We start from the raw sequence: 26236 nt of genomic DNA on the forward strand, positions 1-26236 counted from the left end.
TACTAAGCTGGTCTTCAAGCTATAAAGAAACATCGCAAATTACTAGTAACAATGTATTGAATAAATGGTTATTAAACCTGTATTCATATGGTATCCTACTACCGTTTATGTGTTTTTGTTAAAGCAAAGTCATATAATGTTATAAAGTACTTGTTTGTCTGTCGTATTGCTGGTAGAACTATGTTGATATACAGGGTGGCTCAAAGGTAGGTATAGGTATACTGATCTGCTCACTGTATTTCATATCATTTCTTATTGTTATCAGACAGGTAGACCTAGGTTCTTTATTATTTGTTCTAAATGACTTTTTACTGATACCTTAAGCTCACAACAGACGAAGCAAATGAACGTTATACTTGATGAATGCAGGAGTGTATACTTACTTTTGGGCACCCTGTATAAGCACCTTCACTGAATTTCAAAAATATACATTATATCTGAAAGTAGATAAGCAAAGTTATTATTATATTAGAGAATTGAATCGCTAAGAAAGATGAGAAAATGCATAAACATTATTTAAATCATTGAATTGGAAGAATTTGGAGAGTATAATTTAAAAAGAGGATTATAACCGAAATACATTACATAAATATTACTACTGCTTAACAGCTTATGTGTAGTAACGAATATTTATCTAGTATATATAAATTAAAATAAACTAATATACTTAACCTAACGACTAGCCTATATCTATGCTCAAACTAACGGTAAGTATCTTTCCTGGTTGTTCCATCCTGGAATGCACCTGTAAAGAGTACTAATAATAAAACTTACCTGATTATCCTATTTACCTGTATCATTCTTAGATATCTGGAAGATAAGTTATAATACTAACTTAAATTAATTTATTCTTGAGTTGGTATATTTACGTTAGTATTTATATTGTTTATATTTTGGAGAGAACATAAAATAAAAATAATAGTCGTAGATTTATCTTTAGGAAATCTGAAATACTGATTCTAAATACTAAGTTATCATTGTTTTAATCCAATTTCTATACTCTAACGTAACTGTTGATACATACCGCAAGTGTAATATACAGACGTGCCCAAATTATTAGACTCCCGCTCGAAAATTACAAAATTGATGTAGGAGTCCTAATCTTAGAGTTCTAGAACATTTAATTTAATGGTTACACCACCAATATAGGATCCTTCATTTGTTTACTGTACAGTTAAAGTGGTGATATCACCGATGAACAGCAGATGGTATTAGTGAGGAGAAAATTCTGTAAGTGGTGTTTCAGTTGGCTTCCTATCAACAAGTTACAGTCTGAAGTGCTGTGGTTGCTGTCGTAAAAAAATAACGATATTCAAAGCATCCAACAATTTGAATGGGCGACTTTAAATTGATCGTGACCTGTTTCGTGTATCAATCTTTTATTCTGTTTAGTCCTGTAATTGCAGCATAATGGGAAAAGCAAAAGACCTTTCTTCGCGTAAAATGGAAGCTAACAAAACACTTCTGGTGGAAATAAGATATGCACGGCAATACATTGCTAGTAGAGTTGGGATAGGACAAAAATCTGTGAGTAGAATCTATGTTGAAATTAACAAAAGCCAAAATAGGGTTTGAGAAGTTTGGGGGAAAACCAAATCTATCGCTAAGAGGTATCAGCAAACTAAAGAGATTGGCTATGGGAAAGAGAAGTGCAACTGCTAATGAACTTAAGCATAAAATAGTTGAGCATGGCGCAGACATCTTGCCTGAAAGTGTTCGTAGGATTCTTTGGGCCGAGGGAATAAAAGCACACTTTCAAGAAAGAAAACAAAATTTAAAGTCTACTCCAATCATGGCAAAGAAGCGCCTCGAGTGGGCACGAGGCCTAGAATATTGGACTGTTGACGATTGGAGAATAGTGTGTTTCAGTGATGAATTATGTATCTTTGTGCCTGATGAATGTTCACAACATGTGCGACGTTCACTTGGGAGGAATTCAAGTTTAAATGTCTTGAATAAACCGTGAAGCATCCTACTTCGGACATGGTCTGGGGTGTGATATCTGTCTTCGAGCCTGGAAGACTGTATATAGTAGAGAGGACAACCAAGCACGACCAATACCTACAAATTCTTCAAGAAGAACTGCTTTCCAGACTGCACTCTGGTTTGATGACGTACAATTCATCTTTACGCATGATGGAGCCCCATGCCACCGGTCAAAAGCTGTTGCAAAATTCTTCGAGTTCAACGAAATTAGTGTTCTTCCGTGACCAGGCACTAGTCCTGATATGAACCCGATTGAACACTTTTGGAGCTTTATGATAGAGAAGACGCAAATTAGAACCAAACTTCAATTGATCAAGGAGATTAAGAATTTATGTTGTCATTATGCTGAATTGAAGGCAAGACGCGCTAAAATCGTGCATAGGATGCCTCAAGGATAAAAGACTTAATGAAGAATAAGGGATTTCATAGTAAATATTACTACTGGTGTAAGAGATAATTTTCTTGTAAGTATTCCATTTGATTTTTGTTTCCAATTTGGATATATATATATATATATATATATATATATATATATATATATATATATATATATATATATATATATATATATACTTTATAATAATTATATTTGAATGTTACGTATGCATTTGTTTTATTGTTATTGAAAAGCATATGCCACACCCACTAGAGATTAGGACAGAGTTACAAAGTAGTAATTTGGACTAAGTTGGAACGTATTTTCTCACGTAATATTGTAAGAACAGTAACATATTCAGAAACTGAATGTTGAGTCTAATAATTTGAGCATGTCTGTATATGTTAATCTTAAGTTTTGGATTTCTTAAATCATCCTTTGGTTAAAGAAACTGTAGTTTGGGTTGAATACTCCATATTAAGTTATTAACATCAGAATTGTTAAGCAAGAGTTTGAATCTTGATTTAAGTTGCGAATTAATCTTTCTCGTGGCCAAAAGTCTTTGTTATTCACCGAACTGGAGTGCATTAAAACGAAACACTCAAGCTTCTGACTACTCCGATGGGCCAAATCTAATTTTCTCAAGCGGAAGGTCAGGGTGCTGGACTAGGAAACGACAATTAACGAGTTAAACGTTGTGCAAAGTAGGATATTGTTGGCACCATTGGGCGCGTTACCATATTCCGAAGTCATATTGTGGCGAACGGCAACTTTAGATGGATGTGTGTATATATATATGGAGAAGTCGCCCGCGGCTCGAATAGGATAACCTACGTCATTGCTGTTAATGAATTCCAGCTGTTTTCTTTATCCCGTTCATCATATCTTCTATAACTTCCTTAAACTTATATTTCTATCAGTAAACTGTTGTTCAAGCTCTTTCTTCTTCGAAGACATATCCCGAACTGTACTTTCTTTCAGCACTTCTTAGCTTGCCATCTGTCTATTTTTCTTTCTTCAAGGTTTAACAGTATCAGACTTTTTTATTATATAATTTTACTATCATACATGTATTTATTGAGCAGAATAATACAAATTACAGGTATACTGACTTGTATTTTTTTTTAAAAAAAGTACTATGCCATTAAAATCTTATTGTTTGCCATTTCTGGAGAAGAAATTAATAATGACGAGAAAAGTATTTTTGGCAGATGTAATATTAAAAAAAAATCGACGTACGTTTTAGTCTATATATAAACAAATTCAGGAAAGACATATGTGTGATTAATAAATTCAATTATTGAACAAAAGGGAAATACACCTACATAAAACCTAAATCGTATAGATGTCTACCCTTCCGCAGTGCTATTACTGCCTGTGAAATATGCAATGGCTCAGCCTGGAGAATTTGCCCATAAATGTGATACATTTCGACTTCATCATTATCCGATACTTAATTAAAGCATGTTTTACAATATAAGTAAGCCTTTTGTTATAGTCGTTACACACTATGAGTACTTAGATATCCAAACTTCAGTCCTTCTATAATATACTTAAATACTTTCAACCATTTCAAACTTCCAAACAGTTTGCAATATCTGCTGCTCACTTGGTTTTTATTCTTGTCTTCAATATAACTTGTTGTAAAGGAACGTGGAAAATGTTCAAATTTATAAGGAAACTATTATAATTGAGAGATATATAAGTGGTCGAATTGAGGTGGTATGCGTTGGTATGCCATACCGCCCCTAATTTTTCAGTGATGAAGGCATACCACCTCTGATTTTTCAGTGATCAAGACATACCGTCACTGGAGAGCAGATGCTAAAATACTTTTAATAAATCCATTTTTATACACACGTAGAATAGCTTTGAACGTTAAAAGATTTTATGTCGTATGCAGAAGTAATTTATGAGTTGACAACACCAACATTTTGTTATCTTTTTCCTACTCTTTATTTTTACTAGGAGGTGTCTTAAAAGACGTTAATCTAGTATATAGTTTGATATGCCATATTGAATTGTTTATTTCTTATATATATGTGTGTGTGTGTGTTCTTGCCTTAATGCATATAAATGTGTTTTGAGCATGGGCGGATTTAGGGGTTGTCTCCAGTGGGAGCGGATCTTCCGGGAATACCCTTCAAAACGTACTACATCTGCCTTTTTTCCACTTCGAACACTGATTTTAAGTAAATCCACACACAAACACACACACATACACACACACACACACACACACATATATATATATATATATATATATATATATATATATATATATATATATATATATATATATATATATATATATATATATATATATACAGTGAAACCTGTCTTTAGCGGAATCGAGCGGGACTTGCAAAAATTTCCGTTAAAGTCGGGTTTCTGCTTAGTGGAGGTAGACCTTTCCTTTCTTTCTTTCTTTTTTTTTAAATGCAAGCTTATAAATGGGCATACTGAGAAAATATATTGCTGTACGTACATTGTTCAATTACAGTACTTCTTTCTTCTACAAATAAATACACAAAAAATTAAAATGAATACAAAATTTGCTATGCACACGTTTTCTTTATTTTTCTAATAGCCAAGCAGGGTTTTCTGTGTACATTGCTGCTTGGCTGTTTGACTTTCCGCATACACTTTAACCTGATTAATTCTACTAAGTGAATCAATCATTTTTAAGTAAGGCAAATTTTTGCAGTTCCTATAAACTTCTTAGAGCATCTTGATATGTATTTATTCTACACTCTTCTTCGAACTCGGTATCGTATTCCTCTTCTTCCTCTATCTCGTTTTCTTCTTTCCGACATTCCGCATGATTCTTGATTAAGTTGCGGGGATTAAGGACAATTTGTGGGGATGAATATGAGTAGTGGTTGGGGAAGATCAACATTGTTCAGAAATATTTAACAAAAGAACGAACATTTTATCGCAGACAGTGTAATGTATATGTCTTACAGAATATCTAAACATCTTCTAAACGCTGTAGTCCGGAACTCAGAATTTTCCGTTAAATGTTTATTTTTCTTTCCGTTGTCCGCGTAACACAGTTTCCGCTTAATGAAGGGACTTTTTACACATTTTGTTCTCCCAAATTCATGGGACCGTGAAATATTTCCGTTTAAGACAGTTTTCCGTTTAATAAAAGGTCCGTTGAAGACAGGTTTTACTGTTCTCACTTATTTTATTTCACTTAATTAAAGCTAATACTTTAGGCAATATCAGAAACTGTACTCTAATTATGGGGACTGTAGTGGCTCAGTAGTAGAGTGTTCATATCTAGTGCGTAGGGTTCCAGGTTCGATCTCAGCTCACGCCAAGCAAACTTAGTGGTGGACAAACACCGTCTTCGTGGGTTTCCTCGGGGTTCTCTCGTTTCCCTTTTACTTCCTCAACCTGATAGAGCCTGAATTTTTTGGGTTGCAGTTTTTTGTTAATTTATACTTGAATATGTTAATTGGGCTTCATAGATCACAAAAATACAATTGCATCTAAGAAATATTTTTTTAGTGTCCCTATATATGGTGTGTCCTTATGGTCACGCTAGGCTCTCGTGATATATAAATGCAATAAATAGCATTAGAGTAGGGTTCAAAAACTATATGTTCCTTATCTCTCTTTCATACAAACTTATTCCCATTGTCTTGGGAAAATGACAATAATAGTGTGTTTAATACTTCTTAGTATGGAAATTGAGAAAACAAGGAACACAAAGGCCATTTTACACATGCTGTACGCCCCACTGATGAACAATTTTCTCCAGCACATCTTCTTTGTTGTTGCCAGAATCAGGAATAACTAAATGGCCAATACTATCAAATCTTACTGATTCAAATATTCTGTTTCCAGAGAAACTCAGCCTGGATACAACTAGACGTCCAGCACCTCTTGGAGACGAACCAAATGCAAGTATATAGTATTGAGCAATTTCTCTTCTAAATTCTAGTTGACTGAAAATTCAACCAGCATTCAGTGATGTCTGGCATGCATTGTAAAATGATACACCCAACAGCCAAGTGAAGATTGACCACCACCATTTCTTTCCCCTGATACCAATTCTGTAGCCCTTTATGTTCCTATCCATTCGATCTGTGCCCCCCACAAACGTGTTGTATTCTCCGATCAAACGTGGACGAGCGATCTTTTTCTTGGCTGACCTGGAATATCTTTTTACATTTCCTAGTAGGAAAGCACCATGAACAGTGGATGCGACTGTGACTACTGAATTGTCATGCCATCTTGAAATGACTACACCATGTTCACTGCCTCTATGTTCGTGGTAACCTCTTTTCTGCTTCTTGAATTCAGATGACACTGAGAAATTGCATTCTTTGGGAACCGTGTTTTCACGCATAGTGCCAGTTACAGCATATCCATTAGACTTTAGGTGTAAGCGAAGTGGTACGCTTGTGAAAAGATTGTAGAAATAGAATCTGAAAGTAATTTTTAACGTCACTTGGGAATTAATCTATCATATATAACAGAAGATCGGCTGCTTTTCCAAATTTTTGTTCATATTCGGTTATGCATTGCAGAGTTTTGCCTTGGTACGCATCAAAGTTGATTAGATATCCATTTGGTCTATTCAGGCACCAAACCTTGTACCCTAAACGCACAGATTTTTCTTTTATAAACTATTTATAACCATGTCTGCAATAGTATGCTATCATTGCTTCGTCAAAATTTATTGCCTGCGCCGGAACAAAATGTTGATGCAATTACTTTTCAATTTATTCATTAGTGAGCTTAGTTTCCAAAGTTTATCTGATTCACTCATCTTGTTGATGCCCGCAAAATACAAAAATCTCATTATCTGAATAAACCTCTCTCTTCTAATTGCATTGTGTACCATTAGATTTCTCATATCAGTCCCAGAATCCCAATAGTGTTTCTTGACGGAAATGTATTATACCCTGGCACAAACAAAACGCCCAAAAGTAATTTCAAATCTTCTTTAGAGACAATCGGATCTGGCATGTTTCTAAAAAGCATATTTCTGGATTTCACATAGCTAAATCGACTATATCTTCATCAAAGAAAAGTTCAATAAGTTTGAAGTTATTATAGTTTAAATAATCTCCCACGGGAAATACAGGCAGCGAATTGTTGATATCGTTTTGTGTCCACTTTCCCCTGTTTTCACACTGATTCCGCTTCCGTTTCTTTGAAATATTACTTTCCTCCTTCTCTATGTTTTCACTCCCTTGTTCCAGATTCTCTCCTTCCTTCTTCCCCTCAGTCCCTCCCAAACACATGTCGTTCTACCAAAGCATTGAGTTGTCTCCCACTTAGGTTGTCTATCAAACCGCCAACATCTTCATCTGCCGAATCCTCATCAGATAAAATATTTGATTCTGGAGGCTCAATAAATATACACTCTATTTCTCCATGGTCTATTTCATCCGGTTCCTGAAGTAATTCCAATACTTTATGCACTGTTAAGTACCTGGAAATGCGAAGGAACAGTTTTTCTTATAACGGAATAATTATGATTTGCCAAGCCTTATTGCTACTACGAAAGCCTAGCGTGACCATGTGGTAACATGAATGGTACATGGCTCTGCACAACGTTCATGTATGTTTCTTAACACAATACATTATTTCCCTCAATGCCTGACTTCTTTCTGAATCAAAACGCACAATAATTGGAAATATTTTAACAACAATGTAAAGATCAAATGAATTCTCACCTTTTACTATGTGCCATTGTTGCAACTCTAGAAGCAGTAAGATTTTCAGATGCACGTAACTTCACACTAAACAAAGAAATCTCAAGATTGATACTGACATCGTGTCAAACACATCATTAGCTGAGAGTTGACAGCGCTACATGTGAGTCTTTGTGAAACTAACCAGAGGAAAACAATTTGAAGGTCATCGCGCGCAATGGGACCGTATGGTAACGCAAGGTTATACCAGGTTAATTCTACCATTTCATTCATTTCTCATCATCACTATCTCCTTTAATCTACATGGCATAACCCTGGGGTGTAAAACTGAAATATTTCATCTTTTTTTGTATTCTAATTGCTCGATTACTTCAGATGTTGTGGCGAATAGACGACGTAGGGTGAGCATACCTAATGTTTTGTTATTATTGAACAGAATGATGATTAAATGAGATTCAGAGCTCCTTCGTAGCAGTGTGAATAGCGTTCATTCCTTTGGCGGGCGAGACCCGATTTCGATTCTTGGTGTAACTCGTGTGGTTCAGATGCCACGTATGACTGTATAGATTCGGAAGTTTATGTCCCTGTTCGGGAAGACATGTTATGACTGTATAGAGGGATCGTGTCCTGTGGATCCCTGTGAGCGCATAGGCGTTTATGACAGTCCGGGATTCGATCCTGTATGTCCCCTTTTTGGGAAGACACTTTATGACACATTTGTGAGTGTCCTGAGCTCGACAGTCCATGTCCTGGAAGTCTCCTTTAGGCTTTAATAGCGATTAAGAGCTTCTACCAAATCCGACGACATAACCACTGGACAGTACCGTTTAGAGTTCGGGTTAGAACATTCTAGGAAATTGACATAAAGATTGATTCCAATGTATCTCTAATGCCAATACAATTTAATAATACGAATATCATTACGTTGTATAGACATTAGTTATTTATGATGGAAAGAGAAAGTAAATTAAATTCCCTTCAACTCTAAAACATAAATTTAGGTCATTGTAAAATTTTTAGTAAATTATTATACAAGGATAAGTGTAATTATAATTTCTTAATTTTAATTAATAACCCTGAAACTACACTAATACTAATTAAATTACACACTGGTACTTTGATTCAAATAATTAAATATGATAATGCAATTTAACATTTGGCCCAATAATTTTTATTACGATCGCGAAAGCGCGGTAGTCGCGGGATACTTGTTGAAATTCACTGTCACTTTACAATGGCGTCATCTTTGTTGGCTCCTTGGACAATTTGGAAGAGGAAGGGACAAGTCCATGAAACATGTTGGTTACTTGCAGAAACGCTCATTTACGACATTCCATTTGAAGTAATGTCAAATTTCTTCTTTTGGAATGGATCTGCCGAATCTTCCCCATCACTGTTAATTCCTTCAAGGTATGGAAACTTTACAATTAACACTTCGTTATTATCATCGTTATATCAATCGTTTTAATAATTTAACTTGCACTACGAATATTGGTTTATCTTTAAAGTAAATAATTACATTTCGTACTATTTGTCACTTTTGTATTTGTCGCACTGAAAACAATAGGTTACTTAGCTTCAAAACGTAAATAGGTTTGTTGTTCGTTCACCTGTTCGTATCCGCATGACTTGGCTTCTCTCCCCATCTTCCCGTGCTTCTACCAAGCAAAGGGTCTGTCTGGTAATGCAACTTGTTGATGTCAGAATTAAAAATAACTATGACAGATTATAGGCAATAATGCTTAGAGACGAAGTTTGCTTTCTACGTTAGATTCTAGCACCTCATTTGGGGAAGAGAGAGGGTCCACCAAGATTTCCGTCACAGATGTGACGCACATACACATATACATATTCGTTATTTGGAGAAGAGAACAATTCTTAGAAGTGCTTTGATACGAGGTTCACTTAGAAAGTTAAAAATTTTGCACTAAATTCTTATGCCGTTGCCAACAACGTCATACACGTTAATACTTGCCTCGTATACTATTGCTGCTTAAAGGGATGTTAAACTCAACTAAAATCCAAAATGAGAAGCAAGCAAACAACAATAATTATCTAATTACGAAAACGTTAGTGAAATTCACTTATAAAGTACTGAATTTCACTAGTAAACTTTTCACAGCTACGCCTGTCACAGTGGTGTCCACGGAATTCAGCCATGATTACAATTGGCGCGCCGACACCGACGGAGAACGCTGGCTTCTATGGCTTAGAATAAAAGTTATAAATGTGTTTTTTAATCTTCATCAAATTCTAAAATTTATATCGAAAAGAAGTATAATACATTTTTTATGTATTTTTTTTATTTTTTATGTTGTCAGCATGGAATGTTTTCTTACCTCCAAGAATAAACTCGTATGTTTTTAAAGACAAATGCATTACGTGTCATTATCAGATTATAATGCTGTATTTAATTACGAAATATGTTCAAAATTGCCTGATTTATTTTTGAGAAAATCGTCTGATAAAAATCGCCTCAAGAAAAACCTGCCACTACATTTTCCAGAATAAGGAAATTACGCAATATTTGCAAACAATTAATAAAGCATTTACTTATTAAATATAAAAAAATCCTACTTGGTTTCTCGAGGAAATCGGCCGAGCAGATATTACCCTTAAACTATATCCTTCGTAGTTTTGTCAGGACAAACGAGTAATGCGATGTTGTCAAGTTATTAATGAAACTTGTATTTATGAAATATGAAAAAAATCGCTTAAGTCCTTTTTTCTTGGGAATATTGCATGGCCAAACTTACCCTGAAGAATGAACAAATTCTCATACATTTTTTTAGGACAAAGGATTTATGTTATATAATCAGTTGTTAATGAAATATTTAATTACGAAACATTAACAAAATCACATGAGTTGTAATTGATAAAATCTTCCAAAAAGCTACCCTTCTCACATTGTTTGAAAGCAAGTAACTTTTTCATATTGTCAGGTCATTAATTTTATTTATAAACATTTATTTATAAATAAAGAAAAAACATCATGTTTATCCTGATTGAGAAAATCGTCCGAAAAAAGCAACCCCCAAAAGTAAATGACCCCTTCTTGATTTTTCCCAGGGAAATGGCTTATTCACAGTAGCTGGTTGTTGTAAATTGAATTTCTGGAAACGAAACTTAATCTTTTGAGCCATTATTCAGATGATTGAACTTCATTATTTTTGCCCTTTTGTTAAGTACCCTTCTCTTTTCGATTATAAAGAGAAGTCGAAAAAATCCTCTGAGCGTCAAATAAGAAAATTTAGTTTGAAACTTGGTCTCGATGTATTAAATGGTACGGCCTCTAGGCAAGCACACATCAAAAAGAACGGACGACGAGATGGACGGATGTCAAACAATCTCCTTTCGATAGCTATGTTCCATAAAACTTGTAAATCCGTTCAAATTTTGATCTCTATCTTTTTTCACAATCACAATATTTTCTTCTCTCTTTTCGCCGCTCAAGACTAAAAACAAAAGCAGTCATTGTGACTCATTATTCGGTTTAAGATATAGATTGACTAGAAATCGACATTTAGTTTTACAACAATAACACAATCGGAATGAAATTGGGTGTTCACTGTAATTTTTTCTCCTTCGTACAGTAATTAACGTGTCATGTGTACTACTCGGTACGAAAAGGTTAAAATAAGTTCATAATGTAAAATATTATTTCTCTCTCTTGTTTCTCAGTGGCTGAGATTTAATTTTCTAAATGATTAGGTTAAGGCCTTTCTGAATAAATAAATAAATATAAGACTAAATAACTTTTAAACAACATATGGTTTATGTATTCCAATAAACTTGTATGTCTAGATTTAAATTTAAGTAATAAAAACGATAAGATTTATTAAATATATTTAATGTGATTCACAATTAGTTCTAATGTAACTCTTTTTCTGGTTATATTTTACAGAGACCTGTCTCACAATCGAATCAGAACTCTTACCCCAGCAGTATTTCGGAAACAACAATCGTTGACGAAGTTGTAAGTAAATTTATTACCATGGTATGTATGTACTTGTGTTTGCTCTATATGTCAATAACTAATAGTCCATTATTTTTGTGATATGACTAATGACATATTATACATTTATACTTTGTAACTAAGCATAAATTATGTCTTAAGTAGTATGCAATGGATTGGTGAACTGAGTATCATGAAGAAACAACTTTACCAAATTAGTGATGTAGAACACAGCGATGACGACAATAATGCAAACCACACACAATTCTACTCCAGTGACTCCAGTCTGGAAGATTATCTTCCTATATGTTTTATCAAATATTTTTTAAATTTCATTAAAACAACTTAAATTTCAAAGTGATATTTCGGCCTCACGACCATTTAAAAGAACGAAGTTTATAAAAGATCAGAAGAATATGATAAAGACAACAAATAAAGATTAGTTAACCAGAGGTTGAATTTTGAGGTAAAGTGCTGTGATAACCTCAACAATGAATAAGACTTAAAAGCAACTTCATTAGTGAAAAGATGCCACCAATTATTTGAAATTTTCTCCAAAAATTGTTGTCACATTTCCCATTGATATACACTTCAACTAAATTTAGGAAAAATGTCCGTTTAATAAAAGCATATTTGACCCAATGTAATAAATGAAAAACAAAATAAGCAGCGTTATACAGGCTGACCGGAAAGTTGCACAACCTAAATTTTCAATCATAAGAACTTATGAACCATAAGTGCGAGTGAAGAGAAACTCCTATTCAGCGAAGTCCTGTCTGTGTAGATATTTGCGAGATATAAATCGTGACTATGTTTCATTGAAAAAACTTTATATGTTTCCTGTATTCGTGAGTTTGGGTTTTCACTTGTCCTTCAATGGTTAATATCTCAAAACTATTTACACAGAGAGGGGACTTTTGTGGGCAGCACTTTCATTTCTTTCACACTTGTATAAATAGTTCTAGAATTCTAAAGCTCTTAACCTTGGGTTGCACAACTTTCCAGAGAGATTGTATTATATTTGTTTAACGTTTTACTAAACCAAAATTTATTTTCTTGTAGAATTATTGTAGATGATATTTTTAAAATAGTTGAAATACAAGTTTCAAACTTTAGGGAGTTTTGAAATGAAAATTAAAGGGATTTTAAGATATAATCTAGGGGGAAGCTATTCTTCTTAATTAGCATCACTGAATCAAAATTATATCTAACTGTCGCTGAGTTGTCATTACATTGTAACACAAATTGTTTATTTGGTAAGGTTATTTTGTCACAGAACGCAATTCAATAATCCCTCACCATTGTCCTCATATTACTCAAGTTCTATTTACTAATGATGTATGATTTCATGTAATACTACTATAGAAGAAATAACTAAAATAAAACTATTTAAATCTCATCCATTTGAAAGAAAACAAACCCAATAATACTTCTCTCATACGTAAATCGATGACCAGGTATTCAAGAGCGGAGTTGTACTGTTATCTAGTGATGTGTATTTTCTAATAAATAAGCTGAGTGTATATCAGTACATTTCTGTATCAGTTATATCAGTGTATTTGTTTGTGAGCGTGTATTTGTTTGTGTGAGATAGTAGAAGTGACGGTGAGATAGTAAACGTTAAGTTGTATGAGTTTCTTCATTTAAAGATTGTTGTCTCGTAATACGCAAACATTTGCTTTTTGCTCGAAAATCTATGAAGTGAGTTTCTTCGTTTTTATTTTAACATGAGAACATTACAAAATGACAATGAGATGTCGAAGATCCCATTACCTGGTCGATAGGTGTTTTTATACTGGTTACCATCACCAAAATGCTAAATATGTTTTCTCTGTGTTTCCGAGACAATTAATTTATAATTATCAACAATATCTCGCGAACTATGCCAAATAAACCATTATTAACAAATATGTCATACAAAGTAATCGTTTATCCTTTCTCCTAGAGAAAAATTGTGGAGGACAGATAAAACTGACACATTTTCGTTTCACGTCTTCCTTTTTTCTTTCATTCGTTGATGTTTTTCTTCAAAAATTACGGACATTGTATATAGTACGGGTTCAACCAAACTAATCGAATCTGGATCAAACTTGACGTAGTGGTAAACGTTGATCTGCTATATAAACGTGTGAAATATTGTCCTATACAAGCTTTTGATTCCCGAATTGTAGGCCATCACAATTTGGGTCATAACTCAGGAGTAATTAAAGTTAAATAAATGGAAAACAGAAAGTTCTGTCTGTTCGTTACCTCTGATTCCTAGTTAATGTGATAAAAGAAGAAGATCAAACCATATATTCTTTGGTGGGAACAGCGGGTAAGTTCATGAGATATCGTTTCACCATATCGTCAATTTTCTCGAAAATACTCTTATAAAAATTTAATTTTGGTTATGATAGTACGATATGAAGGCTATCAAATGAGTTTATTGTTTCTTCTCTTAGATCTCATTGGCACCTTCTGAGGTTTCCATCAAAGTCTTTTATTTTAGAAGCAAATTCCCTCTTGTGAAAATCCAAAGACTGGTTAATAGATTAAAATTTAGCAATATATAGCCTGAAGTAACCAATTATTTGCACTGTTAAATAACTATGAAATAATACTATTTTTATGTATTTCAGAAATTTAGGTTTCAATCCTTTGACGTATGTGTCAAGTTCCTTGTTCCATGGTGTCAGAAACCTACGGTCACTGTGAGTACTATGCTCAAGTATGGTTCGTATGAAACGTATGTGTAATAAATTTCTAATACACATATGCATAAATAATGTGATTGTTTTCATTTATATTTTTCTTTGTATTCTGTAGTTTATTGTTTATCCACCTATCTGCTATGCTTTGCGATTCTACCACTAATGATCTTCATATGCCTTTCTAAAAGCATTTGGAAAGTAGAAAACATTTCTTCATAATCCAATCACAAACACTGCTATAAAAACCACAATTAACCTAAGTATAGTGTGTTTCGTTACTCATTAAGACACATTCTCTGTGATATCGACATTTCTAACAGTTTTCTAAATAAACATAAAACATAAATTTGTCCTCATAGCGGCATATTAGTATTTTAAGATAATATATAATAAAGTAGTTAGTATGATGTAATACGGAACAATACCACTTCACTAAGGTGAACCCAATTAGGAACTAGATCGCTCAAGAGTTTTAGAATCAATCTAAATGAAGAAAATGAACATAATAGATAGATACAATACTATTAAAGCAAATGAATACATTGTGTGTGAAATAAGGTGACCTTGGCATCCATAATAACACGAGAATTGGTTTAAGAATGTTTGGATATACCTTATTCTTATGAGCATTTCGGTATTTAACGTATATCTCAAATATTGGGGAATTAATCTAGTAGATATGTACTTATTATTATTTTATTATTAAAAGTACGTTTTGTTTTACAATTTGAAAATTATCTCATGAATTTTATTCGAGTGTAGGGCAGTAAGTAACCGAGCAGGAATAGAACGAAAGAATTAGAAGGACATGCTTGGAGCTCTCAGCAATGAAGATGTTACAGCAAAGCTGAAGAGAAGGGTATATATGATTCTCATTATTCTCATGTATGGTATAGGAACAACTTGAGCACCTTAACACAAAATACTTGAAAAGCATGAGGATGGAAATTATGACACAAAGATAATATCTTGAGTAACAAGGAAGGTCGATTTGATTGAGTTGAATTCAACTTATTTTTTCAAGACTACAAAGCAGACACTATGATTTACTGTGGATCTGTTTCACTGTTCAGAATCGTGCTACAGACGAAGATACGAGATCACGTATAATGGGAGTAGGAGAAGTGATAGACTTAAAGAAAAGATTTAAAAGACATGGTAGGAAAGTAAAACTGATAATTAGATATCAACACGCACTAGGAAGAAACAAACCCAACTATTGGTGATAGAAAAAATAGGTTGAGACATTAGAATTTTGAATATGTTTATAGAGTGAGCGAAAGGAAGATCATTATGATGAAGAGAGTTTTGTTTCATATTGCGATGCAAAACTCCTCGCCTACTGTAGTGTGTTACCGTCACGTACTCGGAAAACCCATCAAAAGCTTCCGAATTGTACTACATGAGTTGATCTCAGTTAAGGTGAACAGAAGAGTAGATGTATACCGATACGTTTTGCAGGATCAGCGTGATGCCAGTTTTCTGTACAGACTGTCACATGAGACATAAAGTAAACGTCTTTCCGAAATCGGAATGCACAAGTGCTGTGGTTGAGCAAACGACAGCTCTCAGAATTAATCGTCAAACATAGCCGTTTCTAGTATAATGTCTTGTTTGTGTGTAGTGGCACCACCAGAGAGTAATTCACTTCTTGTTCGTTCTTAACGGTCGAATTCTCAATATTGACTTATTCCTTAACAATTACAGTGCATGTATACTGCACTACGCCAAAATTGTCCTCCATTAGTGAACCAAAACCTCTCGCTGCTACAACAAGACAGTGCAAAATCATACTCACATCGAAAATCACAACAAAATGCAGGACCTTCGTGACCTCGAATTGGTGCCACACCTGGCGTACAGCACTGGCTCTGCTCCTTCAGATTACTACTTATTTCGGTCCATAGCGCACCTCCTGAAATCACGATGTTTCACAAATCAAGAGGAGGTGGAAAGGACAAAGACATACTTCCTTCACTCTAAGAACAAGACGTGGTATCGACGTGGAATCAAGAAAATTGACAGGAAGATGGCTGAGGGCAGTACAACACGATGAAATATAATTGAATTCTAATTTGTTTTCATTGTACTGTAATAAATACAGATATATTGTATGCCAAAATATTGCTAGACTTACGAATAGCCTCTGTATTTATATTAAGGTGCTATGAACAAAATTGCAGAACACAGGTCCAGTCACAATACCACATGAGTTACCATGATAAAAGTAAAACATGAATGTAATAACGATAACCTACTTACAGACAAACTTGAAATGTTAAGTGATTTTACATTATTACTATGCCATTCTCTTTAGTAGAGGATTTTGCCCCTTTTTTCTAGACATAATGGGTCTTACACAGGTTTTAACGCATTATTGCGCAATCGAAATTATCTGAACTTGAGATGTCTACTCTTGAGCATACGCAAAAAGCGTAACTACAGAATCATTGAATGTGAACAGTCGAAAGGAAATGACTGATAAAACCACACATTTTCACGTTGTTATTGATTCAAAACATGGTTGAATTTCGGAATAAAGAGTATGAATTTTATGTGTCTTTGGAGGAACAACTGGACATAACTTTACAACAAGTTAGAACTAGTCTTCCTATAACAAAACGCACTTAGATTGACTTATAATGACACAACATTCGGAAGTATTATAACTATACATTATTAATTAGTAATACAATAAACTTGTTTATTAAAACTAATCCGACTAATTATCTGTAGATATTCGTATAACGCGATATATATATATATATATATATATATATATATATATATATATATATATATATATATATATATATATATATATATATATAGATAGATAGATAAATAGATAGATAGATAGATTTTGAGTTAGTAATAGCTATAGTAGCATCTGATCTTGCAGCATATATACAGTTACAATACCAAAAATATGTTAGTAGACTGTCTGTATTAGAATTGTTGTTTAGATCATATCGCTAGATGTCAAAAGAAATATCTAATATGGTAGTTCTGAGGAAACTTCTCCGAGCATTTAATATGATATACAATACAGGGAATATGATAATTACTTTTTCATGACAGTATATCATTTACAGTAATGATAATATCCTCTTTTTTATAGGATTACTACCTCATATGAAGATTTGTTCACAGAAAATGCATTTTTCAACGATGCTTCATCGATACGCAGGACTATCGTGAGTAAACACTTTTTCGTGAAGGATACAAAGGAAAACGAAACGGAGCATTATATTTTTTTCTTAACATGTAATGCTACATACGAGTACATATTTTCAAAAAAAAGAAAAAGAAAAAAGAAAGAAAGAAAGAAAAAAAGAAATAATAACATTTTGTATTTGATCTAAAATATAAAAATGTTTATATTTCATAGTAACAAATTTCAAATAGCAATTGGAATATAAATCATATGCAACATCAAAATACATTTACAAGAATGACTTTAAATACTCGAAAATCCTCAAACATTAATAATTTCCTTATAATTTACGTCATGTTTACATTGGAAATGTACGAAGGATAAGCTAACATGTGAAATTTTGAATGTTTTGATTTTTCCTTAGAAATGAAACTTCATCTGAACCAATATTTGAAATTTAATGTTTTGAATTTGTTTTAACAGCTCAGATATTGTCAACCGATTTATTAATTGACTTGCTTTTAATGATACAAATGTTTTAGACTACAACTTTACTAATAGATATTTTTGTAGGGTTAACCGAAGAAGATATAGGAGATCGATGCATATAGAATTTAAAAACTGTAAATTGCATAATACATGTGCACCCGATTTAAAATTTGACGCAAAAGTTGCTGCAAAATAAAATTATTTACGACCAGAATGTAGACAAGAAACTCTAGAATATATAAACACACAAATTTCAACTATACTCTATCAAACATGAGGCCTAATTTATCTGGTATGTACTGTTTAATACGCTACATTAGTTTTAAAAATTCATAAAATAAAAATATTTTACTTCATTAACAAGATTCGCGAAGTACGTTTTCCGACATTTCTACTTTGAAACTTCATGTTTCACAAGTTCCATGGAGTTCCTTAAATTTGTGAAGAAATTAAAACAAGGATTTTTTGTCTTCTTAAGACATATTAATACATACGATTATATTAACAATTACAAATGCTCTGTTTAATTTAGTTCAGTTCATTGAGAAGCTCAATAAAAGAGACATACCAGAAACATTGTCGAGATGTGGAATGAAGCAATTCTTTGGAATTAGGTTCCTTTGCTGCCTCTCTCAACTTTGATCAGTTAGCCGCCTTATCTTGCTTAATTTATAGTCATACATACAATTCATAATATTATATAGTTCCTTTTTTCAACGTCTGCCGAAGTAGAAGTTTCGTTCATCTAAAATTAATTTTTAATATCGTTTTCATTTTAAAGTTTGAAGTTCATTTTAAAATTCTTATATTTATTCAAGTAGAAGAAAGCCATGTAGAATAATAAAGTTTAACAAGCTCTCCATCGTTAGATCGAAAACAACTATAATTCTTTTCAATAGTTTTACTTATATTTACAAAACTAACTTAAAGATCATACAATGCAAACAAATTGATAATTGCTACCTGACAATATTCAATACGTTTTCTGTATATATATCAAGCAATTTTCTACAAAATAAATGGTGAGGCTCACGCAATCATAAATGTAATATGAGACAAAAATATGAAAGAAAAATATTTCTCTAAATTATCACTTACACAGGGACGTCTCACTCATGTGGACCCTTCTTGGACCACGGCTCAACCGTAAATGTATGCAATGAATAGTTGAGACAAAAAATCAATAGTTTCAAGAAGGGACTAAATTATTGATTAAAAGTTATTATACATTGTAAGCCTATGCGATAAAGCAAAATGTAAATACTAATATATTGTGAAATATAGATAACGTCTTGTGTGCTGATAATGTAAATTATGAAACGTCCTAGATACTAACGCTTTTTTTGGTTTCAAACAGATTATGAAAAACATATGCCAAATGCACGCACTGACTAAAATATTATGTTAGATTTCATGATAATGAAAAGATGGTGCCTAAAATAAAAGAATAACAGATATCTATAATAAATAGATTCAAAGAAGTAGATGATTTCCAAAATTCTTTACACGAGAAAGTTACATGAATGAAGGATTTTTTACGGTTTCTTCTTAATTGACTGTAGACATTTAAATTGTGAAACATAGACGAGCTCTGCTTGGGTAACTGCTTTTACAGATAATGGTAGAAATGTAATGTTTGTTTTTTCAGGAATATGGCAACTAGAATACATGTCAAAAGGCAAATCTAGAACATAGGAAGAATGAAGCATATCATCTTGCTATAGAGTGTTATACGTGGGCGTTGGATCATGAAACACACACAAGTATACTGTATACCATTTTTGCTCCGTCGATTGTATTATTTTAAAAATCTTTCATTTCTACTAAATTTATATTGCAAGAAGCTATATGTTCAGATATACAAAAATTATGACGCATGACATAGAAAGAATGCTGCTTCGAATGTTTGAATAGTGATTAATGAATATATTATATTAGTACACCAACCATGTTTCATATTCTTAAGAGAAAAGAAACCGGTACTAAAATAACTGGACTACATCATTATATCAATTTACATGTCATTTGAACTTGTACGTAAACAATAATTATATATTTCTGAAAAGACATCAAGATGAAGATCATACAATAAGATTGGATGAGGAAACATAAAAATTGATTTATGTACCTGAAAACTAGTAAAAGATATAAAGTGCCGATTTGACATTATGAGACAATGAAATATCATACTTGAGACAAAAGAAAAGAGAAATGCACCACTAAGAGTTTAGTTTCAGAGACAATTCCTTACTTTCAGAAATTAAATAATAAGTCCTGAAAATATCTTGAATATTAATTAATAAAAAAAGAGGAAAGAAGCTTCTTAGCACATTCGGTAACAACTCTATGATTTGATTCACATGTTGTTATAAAACATAAATTCATTCATTTTTAATAGAATGACTCAAATGAAGAACAAAAACTAACATGAACTACCACTACTGTAAATATTTCATGGTATTTCTATATTGGTAGTAAAACTTGAGAGGTTTTCATTCCTGCTATATTAAGTGGTTACTCACTATTGTACATAAATGAGTTTGTCTCTGAAATATGAAGAAGATGCATACGATGTCACAATTTAATCTCAGTAAGAACTCTGCCCTCTTTCTTGTCTACTTCCATGTTATATGCTCTTTGATTTCAACAACGTTGAGTCGTCTTTCTACATATTTTTCTATAAGCTTATATACGATAGTAAATTTCACAAGAAAGATTCGATACATAATTAAAGAAACACTAAACATAAAGGTATTCTCTTTCCATAATAGTATTAAAACAGAATGTATAAACGTTTTCCGGTGGAAACGAGTTCTCATAGATAAGTCGATTACTGAACGTGATTATAAAAAAATAACATGATACCACAAGCAAAAATGCTCAGAAGTTTAAATCAAATATTACGATTCAAACGACCAAATAAATATATTCGTCAACTTATTAGCAATATCTTAGAAGATCTACAGAATAAAACAAACTCTACTACCTGTTGCAGTGTCAAATGATAGTAGAGGTATAAAATAAAAATATTAGGAGCAGATCTGAAAAATAATAATAGAATTATAAATGAAAGAAACTAATATTGAAATGTCACTATAACTTGCTAGTTGCTAGTTACCTTTATAACTTTAGTTATCCGTAACCACTACACATGTTACTGTATTTTCAAGGTGTCACAAGAAGAAATCAAAGAAGACATAGGAAGAAGAAAACTAAATACTCGTGATTAGAAACTTCCATGTAAGGTAAAGGAAATGAAACTTTTTATTCCGTTTCAATAATACTTTTCCGTAAAGTAAAGTTAATATTTCAAGAGCAATGGGAGACATTGTTAGTCGTTACAATGCATTTTTTCATTTTCGGAGTGAAGTTGCAGAACTGAAAATTTTCAAGCAACACGAATTTCAGTAACAGATATCAAGTACTTGCGCAGAGGATGGTCTACTCTCCATATTTAAGTATTTGCCCAGATTCGCAGATACATATAGCTGATCATAGAAGACATATTATCTTTTAAACCCAGTCAGCTATTTTGAAACAAAAGTGGTTTTAAGAAATGAGAAGTATATTTTTCAAGAAGATTTTTAATACTTTTATAGGCCAGTCAAAAAATAACATATTAAAAGTTTTACAAATGAGCAGATGGTGTAAGTGACTAGGAGAGGAGCATATTAACCCTTAACTAGTCGCGTGAAAAAACTTACTTAATTAGTCGCGTGCGGAATTTTGTTCCGCATAATAACTACATAGTAAAACTCGTGTAATATTTGTTTTTTTTTTTAAATTTTTATTTAATTTTAGGTTAAAATATTTGTTTTAATAGTCGTCTTAAGTTATTTTATGCTATTGGCTAATTATCCTCCTCCTGCAAGTTCAGTCCTCCTGCAAGATACAGAAGGCCCAGCAAGGCCTTTACTTCTGTTATATTAGTATTTTGAGCATCTCTTTCTCTGCTATAAGCGTCCCTATGTGTTTCAATCCACTGGTTTGTATATTCAACGATTCTCTCCAGCATAGACGTACTAAAGAACAAACTCCAACATTCGCTCGGCGTTTTCGCTTCTTTAGCATGTTCTTTGACTCCTGGTAAATGGGTCAAAATATTCTGACTTTTTCTTCGTATAAATTGCCGCGGAGCATGTGCGTACCATTTAGTGACATTGTCCTTTCCTAGAAGATATGGTCCCCGTGCAGTAGTATTTGAGAGTGATTCCACATGATCTGCTTGTGGCAACACTTCACCTTCATCTGCTGATTCTTCAATGGCAGAGATATGGTCGCTTTCTTCAATGATATCTTCTTCATCACCATCTTCCATATCCGGAACATCTAAATTGTCGTCTTCAGCCAGAACTTCCAGCAACATGTTTCTAATTCTGTCCACATCACGTTCATGATGATCCATTTTGAAAGAAAAGACTGACTCTCTTCTCTATGTATTTATTTTCAGAGCGCACAATGCACATATAAACCGCTTATAATTTAAGTTGCTTACAAATGAACTGTACCTGAAAATATATTTTTGTAAAATAAATTTTAAAAAATAGTGGTGGTGGCGTTTGCTTGTGATATGTTTCGTAGTCACCGAATCGCTTAATTGTTGTCGGCTAAAAACAATAAACTGAAAGAAAGCGTAGAATTTGTAGGAGAAAAAAAGGGTAACTTATTTAGTCGCGCGCGGAACTTTGCTCCGCAAACTGCATCACTCCAAAATAAATAACAAAATGTTCACCAGTGGCTTGGGCAACAATTCAAATATGTATTGTTGTTTAATCATGAAACTTTAAAAGACAGCTAGACAAAAGTTCAAAAGCATACGATGGAAAGTAAGGAAAACAGAAAGAGAAATGTAAAAGTGCGGAACAAAATTCCGCATGCGACTAATTAAGGGTTAATAAAGAGATACAAGAAGAATTGAATAAATATTAATTTACAAATAATGAAAACATAATTTCTTCAGATAAATAAGACTCAACTACTTTCGTACGAGACTTATACAAAATGTTGCCTAATATTTTATCACTGCAGAAATTTCTACTAATACCTGGCACAATCTCGAGGAGGAATGTAACATGTACTATCTTTGTTCTTCCACAAATTTGACTTTTACTGATATGAGACCATAAACTGCGTCAAACAACATAAAAATGTTCTTATTATTTAGAGATTGACTAGATAATTTGAAGACAACCCGTGGGACAGTTTGTCTTCAAGATGCCAAGGTACTTTGTTATATATTAACATTCAAAGAAGCAAGAACAATTACTCAGATAATTTCATTCTTAATCAAATTACATAACATTTATGGTAAACCTACATCTTAGAATGAAATACTAACAATCCTTAAACATTGAAATTACCTGCTGTTACGCGTTGTACTCATTTATTCAATGAGGTTGTGCAAACGAACATACTTAAATTAATTTACGTATTCAACGCACGCTTAAAAGTCACACCATTAGAGATACACACGTACATCACAATATTGTAACTTTATAATAACCTATGAAGTTCTAAAATAATCAGTCAAACTATATATTATAATAACGAGTAAATTTGATGAATTATCTGCTAAAGAAAGAAAAACGCAGAAACTGTTTTCCTTTATAACGCAATAAAATGATATATGATGAATACATTTCTTGTAATATGTAGCAAACAAATTACGAAATTTGCATCTTACATTATCGTTATCTAGTGTCTCCACTAGTGACAACAACAGTAATAGTAATTATAAAAATAGCATTTCAAGTCATCTTTAACGCTTTACAAACTAAACGATACAAGTATATAAAACACATGAGAAAGAAAAGTTTAGAAAAAATGAGAAATTCGTTCAATCTATAACTACCTTATTATATTACTATTATTGTATTTTCAACCAAACCTATAATCTGCCAAAGTTCTATTCAAATTGATGAAAAATGCATTGGAACTTTTTTCTGCAAACATTTAAATGCAAAATCCTCTCATATGAAATTGAGATCGTAGTGTGCTTTCCTAATAATTTTATTGAAGATTAAGTCAAAAGTACAGACCAAATACGTTAAGACAAAAAACTTACTAAAGATATAGTTTTGTATCGTATTGTGGCAAGAAATTTAACCATAAAGCAAGAAAAGGCGTTTTAAATATAGGAACTTGATTGTATGCATATATAAAGAACATATACAAAACTAATGAAGACTTCAAAAATGTAGATATCGAGCAGCATCAGCAGAATAGAAAGCAATAGCTATGTGTTGGAAAATGTAGGGGAAAAGGGAATATTAAGAATGTGGAGAAAGTGGAAAAGAAACTTTGTTTTCCTTATTTAAAAAGAAATCAAATTGTGAAAAAAATATGATAGGAGATTAATTAGAAAGGGAAAGACGAAGACGAAATTACAAATTAAATAATTGCCATTATTAAGGCACACATACCACGTAATAACATATCATTATTACGTGAAGGTGAGAAGTTTAATGGGAGTACTGCAGTGAATGGATATTCCCAAATTGTAAGTTTTGGCTTATTATGAATAAAGATATATTAATTTCACCAAAATAAACTAATCAAAAATAAATATTTTAATGTATCATAATTGAAAATAAAAGTACTAAATGTATTGATTCGTTATAATACTTAATTTCCTTCTACTTGTTGCCAATTTCTGAAATATTTAATTAATGTTAGTTCATTTAAGAAAACGTTTGTACGTACACTACAACAAAAAATGTGAAATACGAATGACAATCAGATCATAGTAGCTTCATTCTTATTGATCTGATTTTATGATATTGCAAATATTTTTCTTGAGAATGGATCCGCTTGGTTGTTGTATTACATTTACTATACATGTACAACAGCAACATCATAATCATTATAGGTATTCTGCCACTAATGGTAGATCGTTTGCTACAACTAAGAAGCTTCTATGCTCCACGGTTATCCGCTAACCTCGTCCTCTTAAGGTACGATTTATCTGGTTTGATATCGTCTATTAATTGTAGTCTCCTTCGCCTCTCCTCTCTTTCCTGTCAACATACCCACTAAAACGTCCCTCATGGTATAATTCCTTCTGAGCCAATGTTCCAACAACTTTCTTTTCCTCTTCTTAATAATATCTAATATTCTTCTTTTCTCCCCCTCTCGTTCATATTCCGCTACTTTTCTCTGGTCTTCTCCACACCCACATCATCCAGTTGTTTTTCATTTTTGTGTAATGTCCATGTTTCAGACCCATATAGCACGATAATACACACGAAACATTTTATGAGTCTTTTCCTCAACTGTTTGTTGAAAGCCCCATAAAATAATACTTCCGTCCTTCTAAAGGCTTCTTTCATCATTCCAATCCTTGCTTTTATTTTAGGTTCACACTTTATACCATCACTAATAATACTACCCAGATATCAGAAACTAGTCACCTGTTGTTTTTTCTCCCCTCCTACTTCTATATTTGACATCAACTTCTTCGTTCCATTCAGCATGGTTTTTGTCTTTCTAACATTTATTTTCATACCATATTCTTCACTGCCCGTTCTCAGGTTTTCTAACATGGTATTTATTTTCTCTTCCGATTCTGCAATAAGCGCCATATCATCAGCAAACCATATCAACTTATCATTCTCCCTCCTACTAAAGTGGCGTCTTCAGTTTGTAGATTTTTGTTCACTATCTCTTCTAGATAGATATTACTAGTAAATAATGTACGCGAGAGACAGCATCCCTGTCGAATTCCTCTTCCAATTGCACTACCCTCTGTCATTTCCTCTCTTATTCTAACACTGACTCTTTGATTCATAAATTGTGTTTCGTATGAGCCCTCGATCTTTAATTCCAACCCAACCTTCTTTTGAGCGTCCAACAAAAATTCCCAGTTCACGCGATCAAAAGCCTTTTCTTGATCAATAAATACTACAT

General features: G+C 32.8%; 1 protein-coding gene across 1 annotated transcript in view; it reads left to right on the forward strand.

Annotated features, from left to right (window-relative positions):
* The window catches only part of LOC145681037 (relaxin receptor 2-like), a 262579-nt gene that overhangs the window by 139559 nt on the left and 96784 nt on the right, over window positions 1–26236 (forward strand). The window contains exons 6-7 of the mRNA XM_081752359.1: window positions 11942–12013; window positions 14614–14685. Of these exons, the coding sequence (XP_081608485.1) occupies window positions 11942–12013; window positions 14614–14685 (144 nt within the window). The remainder of the gene's footprint in view (window positions 1–11941; window positions 12014–14613; window positions 14686–26236) is intronic.

The sequence above is a fragment of the Thermobia domestica genome, chromosome 3, assembly GCF_964235325.1.
Source record: "Thermobia domestica chromosome 3, izTheDome1.hap1.1, whole genome shotgun sequence".
Lineage (NCBI taxonomy): Eukaryota > Metazoa > Arthropoda > Insecta > Zygentoma > Lepismatidae > Thermobia > Thermobia domestica.